Source organism: Bufo bufo, chromosome 2 (assembly GCF_905171765.1).
Source record: "Bufo bufo chromosome 2, aBufBuf1.1, whole genome shotgun sequence".
NCBI lineage: Eukaryota > Metazoa > Chordata > Amphibia > Anura > Bufonidae > Bufo > Bufo bufo.
Genome location: NC_053390.1, coordinates 189,078,089 through 189,095,881, shown reverse-complemented (window position 1 = coordinate 189,095,881; position 17,793 = coordinate 189,078,089). Strand labels below are relative to the sequence as shown.

The 17,793-nt window shown below is 41.1% G+C and overlaps 1 protein-coding gene across 1 annotated transcript in view; it reads right to left on the bottom strand.

The window, feature by feature from the left end:
• Nucleotides 1–17,793, bottom strand: part of MEGF10 (multiple EGF like domains 10) — a 114,708-nt gene that overhangs the window by 47,055 nt on the left and 49,860 nt on the right. Inside the window, 2 exon segments of the mRNA XM_040415978.1 lie at nt 1,682–1,802; nt 4,625–4,871. Of these exon segments, the coding sequence (XP_040271912.1) occupies nt 1,682–1,802; nt 4,625–4,871 (368 nt within the window).

Below are 17,793 nucleotides of genomic sequence, written 5' to 3'. Positions count from 1 at the left end.
ATGAATCAGCAAGACATTCACAACCTATGCCAAATTACACTTCTATGGGATATTGATCCCATTTATATCATATTGTCATATGGTCAAAATTTGTATGCAAAGACTACTACTCACCGCATGCCATTGCAAAAAAATGTTGCCCACAGCACAGCCCTAGACCCCAATGCATGTTTTGGTTGCTTGACAGTATGGTATTACTTTGATGTCATTTGGTATAATGTTTTAGTCATAGTAGTTGCATGCACTGTCCTCTTGTTGTTTGTGTGGGTGTTTTTTTAATTCAATAAAATATTTTCTGATATATTGTAACAACATTTGGTTGTATTTGCTGACGTAATAGAGTTACTGTGGTCAAGTAGCAATTTGGAAGAAATAGATTAAACATACTGGACATGCCAAAATATTGGCATATCATATACACTCAGAGGTCTTATGACATTAAAGCACATACTCTATTCAGTTGCAATGCTGGATACAATAGATAGGTCTAGAGGGATAGACAGGAACAGTAGGTCAGGTTTCAATTTTTTTTTCAGGAGTACAATATTGATGACCTATCCTCAACTCCTGGCACCTCCGAAGATCTGCTTTTTGAATAAGCCACAGTGCTCTGAAACACTGTGGCCTCTTCCTAGGCCAGTGACATCACATTCATTGATCACATAGCCTAGGCACAGCTCAGTCCCATTCAAGTGAATGTAGCTAGGCTGCAATACCTAGCAGAACCACTATACAATATATGGCGCTGTACTTAGTATTCTGTGAGGCGTCTACAGCCTTTTCAAACAGCTCATTCAATGGCGGGGGGGTGGGCGCGCTGAATAGGTAATCAAAATTTAGAGTGGTTTTAACAAAATTGTACTCCTGGCAAATCCCTTTAATTAGTATAATAAGATCTCCACCATTCATCAAGCCTGTAGTGATCATGTTAGTAATCGCATGCTCAGAGTACTCCAAGGGTGCCCAGGTACACCCTAATGGTTTTTTTGCTGCCACTGAGGAACGGTGCAGCCTGATGACAATTGCAAATTGCCGCAGGCTTAATTCTTTTACGGTGTCTGTGCTATAGACATGCATCTGGTACTATATCTGTGCAATAAGCTCATCTCTGCATCACTCTAATTGTCCATGTATTTAGGGTAATAATATATCTAACAGAAGCATACTTGAGCAATTCTGAAAAGCTTAAATAAAATTTTACACACTGGTCCAAATTTTTGTGAAAACTTTCAGTTTAAATAATATACTAAATGATGAGCCAATTTTCAGGGTATATTCAGGGTATATTCTAGTTAAGAATAATGAGACCAAGCTAAGCAGCAGGTCCAGTATTACCAGTATGTGGTTTTGTGTAGTGTTACGATGCTCATTTATTTACTTACATAGTAGTGGTTAGAGTGGATCGTTCTTGGGCAAATAAATAAATCACCTTAGACTAGCTTTTAAATGTAATTATCTGACTTGCATCATATTATAATGGACTCGCGCTCCTCCGGGCCGTAGAGGGATTAAGAAAGCATTCTGTTGCATTGTGTCACTTAATTAATATATTTTTACCAAAGGTCATTCAGCATGATAGAAAAAGGGTTATTGACTGAATTAGTTAATTATTTTTCATTGATTGCATTGCATAGTTAAAGCTAGCCAAATCTGAGTAGAATAATGAGTTCATGTGACGTACCATCCACCCTGCAGGGCAACTGCATTCTCCAGTGACATGGTGGCAAATTCCACCGTTCTGACATGGACATCTTTCCTCGCATTGAGGGCCATGTTTACCAGGCGGGCAGAGATCTTCGCAGCTAAAATAGTGAAGAAATAATATACTTAATAAGTGCTGTATCATAAGACTATATAATTTTTCAGGGATATTCCCATCTTAATAAATTTTTGCATATACACAGGATATACCATACATGCCTGATCATTGCATTGTTAAAGATCATCCGGCATCATAATCAAGCCTATTAAACCGGGCAGACAGCCCGGTAGAGTTGATCATGCTGATACAAATGATATCCTTAGTATGACTAGCTGTTGGCCTATGGATGATAAAAATGCATTTTTATTTATATTCAACTGACCTAACTGTAGCACCATTGGGCCAGCCAGAGCCCTTGGAGCACCAATTTGTTAAATCCCCTTCAGCTCCTTCCCCCCTTTTTCTGGATTGACAGAGCTAGACATCTCGTTTAGCCCTGTCTTTTTGTGCCTGCTGTTCTCCAAGCACAGAGATCTCATGCCTGCACTGCATCTTCCGGTGCTTGCTCAGTTGGAATCTATGCTTCTTAGAGAGCAGCAGGAGATACACCGAGCAAGCGCCAAGTCTGGAAGATACAGTGCAGGCATGAGATGACAAGTCTCGGCACTTGGAGAGCAACAGGCAAAAGACGAGATGTCTAGCCCTGTCAATCTAGGGGAAGGAGGGAGAGACTGAAGCTGAAGGGGTAACAAACTGGTGCTCTAAGGGCTCTGGTCAGCTACTCAGTGCTCCACTTTGGTAATTTGCATATTAATAAAATGCATTTTTTTCAAGAACAGGACCACAGATAGTCCTAATAAGGGTATCATTTTTATCATGTTGATCATTGTGTTGATCATGCTGACAAATGCTCTTTAAAGGCTCTTTCACACTTGCGTTCTTGTCTTCCGGCATAGAGTTCCGTCGTCGGGGCTCTATGCCGGAAGAATCCTGATCAGGATTATCCTAATGCATTCTGAATGGAGAGAAATCCGTTCAGGATGCATCAGGATGTCTTCAGTTCCGGAACGGAACGTTTTTTGGCCGGAGAAAATACCGCAGCATGCTGCGCTTTTTGCTCCGGCCAAAAATCCGGAACACTTGCCGCAAGGCCGGATCCGGAATTAATGCCCATTGAAAGGCATTGATCCGGATCCGGCCTTAAGCTAAACGTCGTTTCGGCGCATTGCCGCATCCGACGTTTAGCTTTTTCTGAATGGTTACCATGGCTGCCGGGACGCTAAAGTCCTGGCAGCATGGTAAAGTGTAGCGGGGAGCGGGGGAGCAGTGTACTTACCGTCCGTGCGGCTCCCCGGGCGCTCCAGAGTGACGTCAGGGCGCCCCAAGCGCATGGATCATGTGATCACATGGATCACGTCATCCATGCGCATGGGGCGCTCTGACGTCATTCTGGAGCGCCCCGGGAGCCGCACGGACTGTAAGTATACTGCTCCCCCGCTCCCCGCTCCTACTATGGCAACCAGGACTGTAATAGCGTCCTGGGTGCCATAGTAACACTGAACGCATTTGGAAGACGGTTCCGTCTTCAAATGCTTTCAGTACACTTGCGTTTTTCCGGATCCGGCGTGTAATTCCGGCAAGTGGAGTACACGCCGGATCCGGACAACGCAAGTGTGAAAGAGGCCTAAGCTCTGTGTGGTCACCTTTCTATTCTATGGCAAAGAGAGTGAGGTGAACAAATATAGGCAACTGGAGTTCACTGAACACTGTTTATTAGATAGGTGAGGGTCCCAGCAGTGAGACCTGCATCTCTAATGTATCAAGACATTCTTAATTATAGTGAACATGTAATTTCTACGTATCATTTTTGATGAGTCTAAGCAAAAACTCATATGAATTTTCCATGAGCTAGTAATATAATTGACTCTCCATTATTCTGTGAACTTAAACATCAGGTAATGTCTTAGGAGATGTGTGGGCTACATTTTCATAAATGTTAAATAGTATGGAAATTTAAGGAAAAAGAAAACATTAAAGACTATACACACTTGAATTCCTGCTTTTTTTAACATTAAAGGGAGTCTAGCAGCAATTTTTATTATGCTGCACTGCTGACAACACTTGGTAGGAAGCAGGGAGAATAATGCTATATGCCTTTTGTGAAGGTTTTAGTATAAGGAGCAGTGTGGATATGAACTTTTATTCTGTGAGGTTCTGCTTCTGCAAGTGGCCAGGAGGTGGAGCTTCACTGTGAAGTGCACACTGACATGAGCTGCTTCTCAACTTGTCCCTCTGCTCTGAGTGTCAGCTGTAATGGTCTCCTGGTTGGATGCTACAGCTGATACTCAGAGCAAGGTGGGGGGCCTGTGAAACAGCTCAATGCGGAGAGCAGAGGGCATTTGCCAGGGAAGCTCCACTTCCAATGCCCTTGCCGGAGCAGAACCTGGAAGAATAAAAGTTCATATTTACACTCCTCCTAATAATAATAAGTTCCACAAAAGGTATGTTTGTCCTGCTCTCCCCAGCCCCCACCTAGTGCTGTCAACAGTTTAGCGTGGTCAAAACTGCTGACAGGCTCCCTTTAATTAAAGTTATTCATAAACATTTAAACTTAGGAACTAGAACATATTACTGCTGACCCTTGGAACAGCCTAGGATAATTAAACAATAGCATTTATTGATACCTGTGGTGCACAGTGTATTGTCATAGAATAATATAAAAGACAATACTTTCACTTATCAGATCATGGAATTACACCAAAATATGTCCTATAGATACACTAGAACAAGACATTTGTGAAGTTCTGTGAGTCAAAATCTCTACTGGGTTCCAAATGTCTCATTGCAACACTGTTGATTACAGTTTCAATCATTTCAGTCAAGATCTGCTGACCCCACTGTTGATCTATCACAAATACTTACAATGCTCCAGTGTAACCAGGGGTACACCTGCACTCTCCAGTTACATGATCACACGTCGCTCCATTCTGGCATTGGCATTTTTGGTGGCAGTCATTTCCATATGTCCCTGGGTCACATCGTTCCTCACAACGCCAGCCCTTGAAGCCAGCAGCACAGTGACATGCTCCAGTAATGGGATTGCAAAGTGCTCCATTTTTGCACTGGCATCTGCTGCTACAGTGTGGCCCCCAATGATTAATATCACAAGCTGACAAAAAAAAAAAGATGTGGAAAATTATGATTATGTTTTAGACAAAGAACCAATATTGACATCTGGTTATGATGAACAAGAAACCAGGTTTTGTAACAGGATACAAAAACGGAGTAATGACATATTAAACGTTATAGTAACAAAGTATGTTGGAGTCACAGTGTCAAATCTAACAATGAATGCATGTTGCTATTAACCAATTTTTTGAAGAATAAGAAAAATGAGACATCAGATGTCCTACATCTTTTAACAGTATAAATGAGCGGATAGCAGAGAGCATTAGTTCAGGAGAGTTTAGGCGCACATATAATGTTATGAAGCTGGTTCTTGCAAAGCCAACATTGCACACACCACCCAACCAAGGAAAAGATTACTGTAATGTCCTGGAATGCCAACTTCAACTTGGCTCCTAATTATTCCAGGATATGGTGATGAAAACAAGAGTTGCAGGAACAAATTCTATGAGCAGTTCTCAGCTATGTTATAATGGAAATTTTTTAAACTTAAAACATTTTGCTAAATTAAAAAGTTATATTGTGGTCAGCAGGACTTGTCATATTGGGTCTCATGCTCACAGTAGCATAATGGCTTTCATTTATAATGAAGCAAAGAACTTCATTCATTTAATGGGGTCCCATTGGGGTTTCTGTCATTTGTACATCAGAATAGTGCTGCAAACTGTGGTATTTATGCCATCCAAAGTCATAGAAACTCAAACAAAACCTCAAGAGAAGGCTCAAAAAATAGGGGTGCACAAACTTTTGTGGTCAGACGACCATATAGCTTTACTGAACCAATTCCAAGAGCTGCAATGAAAATTAGTGGTATTACCTCTCTGGGACATTTATGGCCTATCAGTAATACAATTTATTGACAAAAAAATAATGCAACAAGAAGGAGTTGTTGGAAGTGAATGAAACTTTCTATGTGTGAATGTAATGATGATATATGTAAGTGATTACAATATTAGAGCGAAAGGATAGGTTTATTGGAGACAACTGTACAATTGAAAGGAGGCTCTAGTACCCCTGTAAACAAGATATGATATGGTAGGTCATGAGGCATACAGGTCTGTATGGTATCTTGTGGCACATTTGTCCACAGATTTTGCAGTTTGGGCCTATATATCCAGCACATTCGTAGGTTGCGGAAGCTAGTGTCCCAGCTGGTCCTATAAGTGTTCAATTTACGATAAATGTGGTGACTAGACAGGCAAGTGTTCAACCCTTGCCGTGTGTGGGCGCGATTATCCTGCTGGAAAATTACAGTTGGAGCCCTGCCATGACAATGACATTTCTATCCTGGTGCATTATTATAAAAAATAAATTACAGTGAGTGTATATATCTGAGGATTTCCACTTATCTGAACAATAGAGGTCCTCCTTCTCACCATTTACAATCCAAGAAAGGAAGAAATCATGCATATATGCAGCTCTCTCCATTGTAGTTTATGTGTGTTTTGGATGCTACCATAAAACAGTGAAGAGCCACAAGCATGCATGGCTACTCCTTCATCTACAGTGCCACATAAAAGTCAGGAAAAACCTTATTCTGTCGAAATATGGGGACCCCAGAGATGACCACACCATTAGTACACCACATTATATGCCATTCCTCTTCTCTTTGAAATGGGAAGTACATACGAACAGTCACCAGTGGCAGACAAGTCTGCGACCAGAGCACATGGTGGAATGGCATAGTGGGGCACACTTGCACTAAAAGATAATGTAAGTATTAATCATAACTTTGTGGTTACTAAAATTTGTGGTTTCAAAAATAGTTGCCAATCCTCTTCAGTCTGCAATCTCCATATATTTATTCATCTTCAGGACCCCCACCCCCACCGATATTTAATCTGCAACCTGCTCCTAGTTTCAGTCCTTTCTCATGTGACTCTCAGTAATACATGCTGGATCTGTGTGTGTCCAGGATGCTGCCTGTTATCCTGTAAACTTCCTTGTGTGGACTCAATATTTACAGTCTGTCTGGAATTTGTTTTGACCTCTCTATACATCTGCCTTGTATAACCTCCTTCTCCAACTTCTGCTGTCTCTAACACTAAGAGAAGGGAGGGGGAGAGCACAGAGAACCACCAGAAACAAAAATAGAAAGAGTTAGACACACTATGTAGAAGCAATATGGTAGGACATTTTTAATGAAGGCTGTTTAGAAAGTTGACTCCAGCTATATTCAATATCAAATGTAAATTGCACAGTTTGTTACAGTTATACAGGAATTGTAAAAACAATATGATTACCGTATGTATCCATCCCAAAAGACTAGAAACAAATAGAAGCTTATGTCAACAAAAACTCATTCTGAAACCAACTAAATCAATGCAGTAATTCATACAAAATCACTGCAAAGCTGCTTTAGTTGGGTTTGCGATAAATGAACATTCCTTTAGTCCATGGACTTTACACCTCCTGTAAAAATCTCATCCTGGAATTTCAATATGAGCACAAATAGCAGTGACAGACTTAAGACACAGGAAATGTCTGGGCTCGGACCAGCCCGAGGCCTGAAAATGACCGCCAGCAGGATAGCAAGTTCAGCTGTTCCAAATAAAATATCCAAACTACCAGTGGGCAGAGATGACTCAGTTATGGTTGAGCTCTTCGCTAAGCACCAGTGTGGTGTGGTATTTATTGGCATTGCATACCTCTCAAATTTCCTAATCATTTCATTACTACTGTGTTTTGCAAAGGGTTTCTAAATGTATTTCTGAAATTTCTTCTATGATACAAGACAAGGTAAGTATAGGAAGATTGTAACTGATCAACTAATAATTCTTGTTTGCTTTAAATTATTTATTTTTTTATGTTTGATATTCTACAGACTTCAGCAAAGAGAGTAATTGAAATGGGAACCTGAATTTTATTTAGCACATATAATAATCAAAATACAGGTATACGCACTTTCCCTTGGCAAGATCGGATGTTTACCAGTGCTCTCGGTCTCTGGTGAGACTAATACTTGGAGACAAAAGGTCCCTCGCCAGTTATCTCTACATACCCCTTAGAAGCCTGTTTGCAAACCTGTTATGTTTAGAATCATAGGATCCGGCACAGATTAAAAGCAGTTCGGTTGTATGGATCACACATTCTTGATGATTGATTCACAGCAGTATTCGCCCAATGTTATAAAGAGAGGCTAAAACGTACGACACACATTTTGTTTATCATCATCATTACTAATGATTTGTTGTACGGCCATTTGTTAAAGACGAATGCATAAAACCTAATTATCACAAATATGTTGAGTGAACGCAGTCTATAATGGTTGGTAGGTAACATAAGGAGCACAGCTGTTTATCTGAGATAAAGATATTTGGGTTACAAGTCGTCATATGGAATTCAAGCTAATATGGGGCCATGGTCTGCTCTTTAACTTCAAGGTCAACCTCATAACCAATTGTCTCTGTGTTCCTCTTATTTCTAGCTAAGAGCTCCATTATGGTAAGGTCATTTATCCTCTTGGTGACACTGTATTCCCTGTAGGTACCTCCTACCACCCTGCACTGACGAGTCTTATTTCATAAGGTCTTACTCCATTACACTTATATATTTTTCTTTGGCAGTAGAGCAGACCTTGGAAAGTAGTCTACATTTATGATCTCTTAAGGAATATAAATGTAATTTGCACATTTCCGCTTATGTGTCTTCCAATTCTATCCAAATTTCCAGCTATACTTGTCCAAGTTCCTCTTATGCCATAAAACGGAAGCGCTATTCTAGGCTCTATCCACATGGAAACAGAAATATTGTATTATTTTTTACCTAGGATACATAAATTCATGTTGTCCTTTCCATGATAATTCACAGTAGGTCAGCTAAAGATATGTCATAAGCATTTGCATTCTTAAAGTGCCAGTGGCAGATATTAAAGGGGTTGTCCCACGGAATATTCTACATTTGCAAACCAGCACCTGGATCTGAATACTTTTGTAATTGCATGTAATCAAAAATAAAGTTATTCACAGAAATCTAGCTGTATAACGCCACTGAGATGGAAGCACATGCTCAGTTCCATCCTTCAAATACCACCAGCTGCATTAGAAAGCACACGCTCCTTAGAAAGTGCAAGCTGCCAACCTGAAATAAATCTAGCAGAATAATTGGAACAATTAATGATGAGATATCTGGATCCATGTGAGTTACAGGGCTGGTTCTAAGTTTGTTAGAAAAGGACTAGCATGTACTATATGATATCGGATTTTCATTTTTTTTACATTAATATGCATTATGAGCCCTCTGCAGTATCGCAAGCAACACTTTAGGGCTTTGCAGGGACATGGAGATAAAAATGTTGTCACCCATGTGCTGCTATTTCATGCTAAGTATGAGTGTGAATCACAATATATAATCCTTAGAGTCCTCATATACTCTTTTAGTGGAGAAGTAACAGATTTAAGTTTACTCAACCGATCCTACTTCATCTTTAAATACAAAATATGGACAGTTAAAAGTGAAATACACAGTACATTTTCACAGGAACAATACTTATCCTCTATCAGGATGGGTGATGTGTCTAATAAGTGGTGGCTCAACCACTGGCACCTCCACTGATCATGAGAACAGGAGTGCCCTGTTTGAATGGAGCTGCAGTAACGTTGTCCATACACATTCAAAAAGCTGTCGGCTACAATAATTTGGCTATACCTCCCAGCTCTCTCAACTCTCTCATACACATGCAAATTCAGTTAGGCAGTACATATATGTGTATTCAATGGTGAAAGTGGAGAAAGCCTCTGCCAGACACCTCTCATATCGCTTATATCGCGGGAAAACAAAGGGAATGGGTGAAAATATTCATCTTGCCCGATCCTTCAATACCCCAACATCTGAGAGTCGGGAGCTCCCCATATCATTAAACTGTCAGCCGAACTCCCCATCCTCGTTATGTTCGACCAACAATACACTATTGTGTATCAGGGCTACAGATGAGCCAAGTTTTGAAAAACTTTATTCGGCTTTGCTGAAGTTCCCCAAGAAATTCGATTTGTTACGAATTAACTTGTCATGAATCGCTATAAATCAGGTATACCCAGGCCGCTCTGCCTTAGGGTATGGCCACACGGAGCAGCCGTGCAGCGTCCATGCTGCGGTGAAGACCCGCACGGTCAATTAGCCCACAGCTGCCTTTCATCTAATAATTAAAGGGATTCTGTCAGCTAGTTTGAGCCTATAGAGCTGAGGACATGTGCTGCTAGATCGCCACTAGCACGTCCACAATATACATTTTCCATAGCTCTGAGTTCTTTTATTCAATAAAAAAAAAAACGATTTCATATATATGCAAATGAGGCAAGTAAGGAGCCCAAGGGGCTGTTACCAACGTTTCAGGAGCCCAGCCACACTCGCCCACTGTGAAAGAGCCCAGCACTGCCTGCATCCTCCGAATCTCCTCCTTGCATGTGAGTGCCGGCATAGTGTTCCTTCCCCGTGCTGGCATCAGCCTCAGGGAATGAACTGCACATTTGCGAGATTACGGAGCTTCAACTATATGACTTCAGGGGAGCAAGGAGGAGATTCGGAGGATGCAGGCAGTGCTGGGCTCCTTCACAATGCTGGGCTCCTAAAACATTGGTAACAGCCCCTTGGGCCAGTGGCGTAGCATGAGGGGGGCCGTTTCCCCAGGCGCAAAACTGCAGGGGGCACCAGCAGGGCCACACCGCTAATTAGGCGAGGCGATCGCCTCAGTCGACGTGGCCCTGGTGACAAGTGGGGGGGCGGCAGCAGGGCTCAAACTAGCTGACAGAATCCCTTTAAGGCATTGTGAATGGCCGCGCGGCATCTTTAATGTACCCTTAAACAGGGGCTATTGCTGGTATGGGGTTTGGTTGGTTAGTTGGGGGCACAATATGCTGGCATACCCACTTCTCCAACCCCAGCGCCCCCCTGCCCTACAGGTGGGAGCTCTTCTTCTGCCATCTGCTTTTCATCTAATATCGATGATAATATGTAATCAGGAACACCCAGCTCCTCCTCGGGATGAGGGTTTTATAGGGCTGTGACATCACAGGGGATGGCTATCTGCGGATTGTCTGGCTCCACAGCATTATGGGTGATCCACCATTTTAAGAAAACCTGATTTGTTACCACGAAGCGTGAGGAAATTCAGATTCATTGTGAATCAAAGTTTTCCTAAACTTCACACTGAATTCTGCTTTGAATGGTTCGCTTCACTCAGCACTAATTGGGGCCTTTATGCATGTCCAGTGGTACATCATTCAACCGGCAGTCCCATAGAGTTGAGAGGAGCACAGGCGGACATGCTCAACTGCAGTTCTATTCAAACAGGGGAAGACATGACCCCCCAGACATTTATCACCTATCATGTGGATAGAGTATAAGTTCACAGGAAAACACCTCCAAAGTGTGATACTGGTTGTAAGGTCCAGTACTTTGGTTCCAGGCTGCACTGGACAATATTTTAGTCCCCGAGAGGGATGTGATGTAGTTTAAGGTGCGTGATGCGGAGATGACAGAAGTGCAGCTGATGTATAATGTTCAAAGAACCCGATAAATCCAAGCTCTAGACCCAATACTTACCAGGTAGCAGAATGCTGTAAGATCTAGAACAAGAGCATGAAAACCAATCCAGTCTCTAAGGTGCCCTACATAAAAGCAATGGCTGCTTTGAAACTCAAGACACCAATATCAAAATGTGGATTTTATTTCAAACCCTTTGTTTCTCCGGGATTCATTTACTGCACTCTGGGTTTTCTACCCCTGTGGCAACTGTGCCCTCATGCAGTGTGCTGTTTTGTAAGGAAAGATTTCTATGGAGGAATCTAGGCCAGTTTGTCATTTTGTCAAAGCTTTCTGAGCCATGAAGAACGTACACAAAAGAAATGTGCAGTTTTGTTTTTTTTCTCTTTGAAGATTTGCAGTTGGTTTTCTTTAGCATACTCTCCAAACCCATTTCCTGAGGTAACATTTTATTACTCACTTGTGCATGTATTGTTATACATTTCTATTATTGTATTAAAGAATTTAGTTCTTGTTCTTTGAATAAAAGAAAGTATACATTGAGCATTGTATTACTGAGGAGGTCGAGCAGACCACACCATCAATGTAAAGCTATGTGCATGGTACGTATAGCTAATAAAACTGAAGTCAAATAAGCAAGAAAAACTAATCAGACATTTAAAGATTTATTATTTTAAAGAGTGTTCTCAAGTTAAAGGGGTTTGTCTCACCATGACAACCACTTCTTAGAATTAAGTCAAAGTGATGACCACATGCTTGTTTTCGGAATCCCCAGAGTTGGAGCCAGCCATATCATTGCCTTGTAGCAGCTGCTGCAGATGAACTGTAGTATTAGGTGGTGACCACTGGCCGTCCTTGTAGTGTGTGGATCTGCCAGGTCCAGGAAAGCAACAATAGGACCTAAAAGGACATACTGTATGTACTGCAATTGTCCTGATGGCACATTCCCTTTAAATCCTTTTATTACACCCCACCATAACCTATAACCCCTTAATGACACAAATGTTTTCATTTTTGCCTGTCAGCATTTCAGCAGCCATAACTAATTTTCTAATTGACATGGCTGTAAAAAAAACTAGTTTTATGTGGGGAAAAAAAATAATCATATTTTTACTGTGCTGTTTGAAGGACCATGTAAATTACTGTCTAATTGTTTTGCATTGCAGATTTGGGAGAAATACTGCAGAATTGTCTCCAATGCAGTTCTTAATTTATTCACCAAGAATGCAACGTTTCGACTACAATGAGTCTTTTTCAAGCAGAGTGAAAAAGACTCATTGTAGTCGAAACGTCACATTCTTGGTAAATAAATTAGAAATTGCATTGAAGACATCGAGGGCTGCAGTATTTCTCACAAATCCATGATTATCAGGGGCCTGTTGGGCTAAGGCCTAACACTGCTAGCACCGCCACTTCATGGACTGTCCAATTTGGAGCGAACAGTAGCGCTGCTTAATTTTGGAAATTACCTCTTTTGCATTGCAGATACGTTTACTTTCATGCAAAATAACCTAATAAATTAATTCTTATTGCGTTCAAGCAGATACCTAATAATACTTGCAAATATTTAAAAAAAAACTATGTCACTGACATGAGCTCTTGTTAGCAACACTTAATGGGTATTCTGGTTTCATGACGCTGATGACCTAAACTCAGGATAGGCCATCAATTTTAGATTGGTGGAGGTCCAACTCTTGGCACCCCCGCTGATCAGCTGTAATAAGGCCTACATTACTTATACGAGAGCTGCATTATCTTCATGTTTACCTGAACGCCATCTACAGAGGGTAATTACAGCTTCCTCTACCATTCAAGTGAATGGGACAAACAAATATAATGACACTGTACTACCACTACAATGTAGACAGTGTGCAGGTAAACACTGAATAGAATGCAGCTCTTACACTAGTGCCACGGCCCCTTCAAACAGCTGATCAGATGGGTAGCCAACAGTTGGACCTCCACTAATCTGAAATTGATGACCTATAGGATAGTTCATCAATTTTATGAAAACAAATACTCTTTTAAAGGACCCTTTACATGGACCAATGATTGAGGCAATTATTGGGAAGAAAAGTTCCTATGAATGCTCGTTCCCAACAATTGTTTAAAGGTGTTATCGATCACTTGATGAATGATCAAAATGTTTGTTCATCGGGTAAAAACATTGTTGCTGCAGACAACCAAAATCATTGTTTCTGGGCAGCAGATTGTCCTGTGTTAAACAGGGATCTTCTACCCAGAAATAAGGAGTCTGTATATAGGAGAGATGATTGCAGCATGCAATTATTGGGAACATACAGTCAGTTCCTGATAATTGCCTCCAAAGTCAGCCCTTGTAAAGAGCCCTTTAGTGTGCCCTAACACCAAAGTGAGTATAAACACAGCCCTGGGGTCTTTAATAGGTTAACAAGCCTGATTGCACAGACGTTCCCTAGTCCTTAATCATATCAACAGGAAACCTGGTTATGTGATCAAATTAGGGAGCCACCTTTGATCATGCCATATTCACTCTTGACCACGGTGATCAAAGGGTTAAATTACCAACACTGGAGGTTCCGTCAGTCCTGACAGCTGAGCAACAGTTTTAGGAGACAGGAGAAGGACCGCTTCTACCCTGAGGCAAGATGAGAATCTTGTCTCAGGCGGCGGGCTCATACTGTCTTAGAGGGGCGGAATCGGTGTAGCGGTTAAGAAACACTGGCTGGCCAATGCCTCTGAGTTACATCTTGTATTAAACTCCACAGCTGTACTCACTATTCTGCTGGTGGAGTCACTGTGTACATACATTACATTACTTATCCTCCACAGATGAAAGGCAGCATGGCAGGATTAGTATTTCCACCTCTCTGCCCTCCTTCCCAGACCACAGCGCTGACTCTAGCAGCGCAACTGATCTCTGATCCAATCACAGGTTAGCTGCAGTAATAGCACTGTGTAGTGTGCACTGCCGCCGTGCTGTGTGTCCCCTCACTGTGTGCGGCTGCAGCAGGCACCCCTCTGCAACTGGACCGCTCTGTGTGAGGGTGGCAGGCATTGCTCTGGCTGAGTGCCACCTCCCTGTTTGCTGGCTGCTCCCTCATTAACTGCCTGCCTCCACATTCCATGGGCAGCATGTGGAATGGTAGGCAGGGACTAAGGGGTTTATGGCACGATGAGACGGGGCTGGGGCAGGGCCAAAGGCATAGGTGCTGTGAGGCCTGTTGGACAGGGTAGAATTATATATACTGCCACTAATAGAGGGACAGAGGAGCATTGCATATACTAGCATGTATGCTGGCACTACAGGGGTCATGGGGGAGCATTATATATATATATATATATATATATATATATACTGGCACTACAGGGGGGAGAGTTACATATACTGGCACTACAAACCTAGAATCGGCCCTGGACAGGAGACCTATGCAGCACTTATTCTAAACCACCATAAAACACAATGTTGTAAAAAAAAAAAAAAAGGCCCCTTTATGACCACCATAAATAGGTTCACTGTCAAGGTTCACTGAGAATAGAAACCCCATGTAAGATTAGGTCCTTTAGCCGGGGCGCAACAAAAAAAAGGTCAGGGCCGGATAGCAAATAGGACAGGAGGAAGAGTCAAAAGTTTTCTTTATACTATGCCACCTGGGACCTGTAGGCCTCCTTAGCGCCTCACATAGTAGTCATGTCCCCTTAGTGCCCCCACACAGTAGTCATGCCAGTAAATCAATATTGTGGTACATTTAAAAAATGGAAACGTCATTTTAAAATCTGTAAAAGGACTGCTTGTGTATATTATATGGCAGTAACAAGAATAATATCATGAGATTGTTTTTGCTGTAAATGAAGTCAGATGCCACCATTCATGTCATTTGTTGTATTAATAGCTATGATCTGTGTGTGGTACTGTTGAGAACAGGTGGGAAATGTGGTCACAGCACATCAAAGCCAGGAGGAGCAGTTCCAAAATGAGTATTTGGCAGAATACATGTCTCATGCAGGTGTGGCCTAATTATAACACTGTACATTATTAAAACACAATACATTATTCCTCCAGGGCAATGTAAAATCTGGAGATGTGTTCTTCCTCTTGCCAGAAGGACAGGTATGGAAAGATTGAGAGGAAGATCTAATAACAGTATGAGATGAAGTTCTAATAACAGTATGAGGCCATTCATTGTGGAATAAATACTCTACATAATAATTATACATGTCCTATTAGCTTCTCATTCCATGGGAAACCCACAATATTGTATTGCTGCACCCAGCTTTAGGATGTGTTATATTTACAGGTCAAGATAGACATGGTTGGCAGCTGCCAGATAGACTTTTCGCAATTTTCAAAAACTTCAATTGGACAGACATTCATCCCATCTTAATGTACATTTATAATATTTTACTATGTTTTCCATATTTACAATATATTTTCTGGCTTGTAGTTACTCATATTTGTTACAATCCAAAGACATACTGATAGGGACCTTAGATTGTGAGCCCCATTGGGGAAAGTTGGATGCTAATGTCTGTAAAGCGCTGCGGAATATAGTAACGCTATATAAGTGCGGGGGGGGGGGGGGGGGGGGGGGGGTTTAGACATCTATTGTCTGCCACATACAATGCTGTCTTGACACCTTTTTCTGGGAGTTCATTATCATCTACTTACTCCAATTAGGATAATGGAATCACACCTTTGACCCCATGCTGGGTATAATTACCAGATGTTGATTCAGTTACATATTTATTCCCAGAGAATTCTTGTACAGTCACTCAGAATTGAGAAAGCTCGTTGGAAGAACGTGTGAAACGTTTTCAAGAAATCTACAGTAAGTCCAGTTGCCTTGATTTATTCTTTACAGATATACCATGACCTGGATAAATGAGAACCTTCACAGACATATATAAGTGCATAAAATAAAATAAATAAATAAATAAATAAATAAATAATAATCAACTTATTTCTAGGTCTTCTTCATGGAGCTAGGACTGGTAATCTGGTAAATGAAGATTTGGCATGCCTGACTACATAAAAAATAAATCTTGAAGAGGAGCTGTCCCCTCTACTGACATGTCTGATTTAGTAACTACTTGCATACCCTATGTAATAACAATTCTGTAGCATCTATTCTTATAACTATATATTGTGCCATTCTTCTGTTATTCCTAATTGACGTTTAAAATTGAATTGCCAACAGGTCCAACTGGGTGTTACTAGTTGGGGTGTGTGTTCCTAGATAGTCTGACACTGGTAACACTGATAGAATAGTGTCAGGTAAAACCCAGATGAACCTTTATTGCAGACTGCTGGCAATTGATTCATAAACGTCAACTAGCAATAATAGAGGAATAACAAAACATAGCATGATTGAAAGAGATGCCCCAGAATTGTTATTACATTGGAAATGCGAGAACTTACTAGAACTGACATGTCAGGAGAGGTGACAGGTCCTCATTAAAACAGACACATACTTCATCTTAATTTGCAGTTCTGTATAGGGGCAGCATATTATATCTACAAGGCTGCACAACTAGTTGCCAAAAGGCACAAATAATGTTGTGCTGTTTGTTTACTAGCTTAAAATATACTCTAGACGCATAGGGAATAATTTATCAAAGCCTGTATGCCAGTTATATGGGGTTCAAAAGATGTAAGTGGTATTTTGCACAAAAAATATTAGAAGATATGAAAAATACAGTAATATCTGAAGCCAGTTAGAAATCTTTAGCCTCCATTAGATCCCTATAAGCGCCTGATTAGTTTACAAATCTAAGGGGAAATTAGAAACCACTTTGTGCACAAGAACACAATGTAGCAGGCTTTGTTAATTCCTCTGCTTTTTATTCATTTGTGACCAAACCAGCAGAGTGAACAAATCGATGCGAGAGCCTTGAAAGTTCAAGAATAGTATTTCCGAAGTGATCCTGATCATGTCTGATGGATGGCTTGATTGCGTAGCTCCAAGGGATGAGTTGAACACGTCTGCTATCTGGACAGATTACACTGACTGCTCTATTGTGTTTGCTCAATAAATTTTTATTAGACTAATTTCACACACATGTATGTCAATGTGTGGATTTGTGTTAGCATATTGCCATGAAAGCCTTATTATTCACTCATCATTACAAAGATGCTGTTTTTGCCATGTTTTACTGCTGAGTACACCTTTTAGCATTTATACCACAGGGATGCTGAAGTAGTTCAGGAGGAACTGACAAATAAAAACCGTGAAGTCACAGACAGAGCTGAGTTTATCAAAGACATTTATCATAAACTGCAGTATGGTAAAGAGGACCTGTCTGTCACCACATAGTGCAGTGCAATCCATAGGCAGCATGTTATAGAGCAGGAGGAGCTGACCAGATTGGTATATAGTTTTGTGGGAAAAGATTCAGTATAACTTGCAATTTAATTCTCTGCCATTCCTGACTTCATTGTACACTGG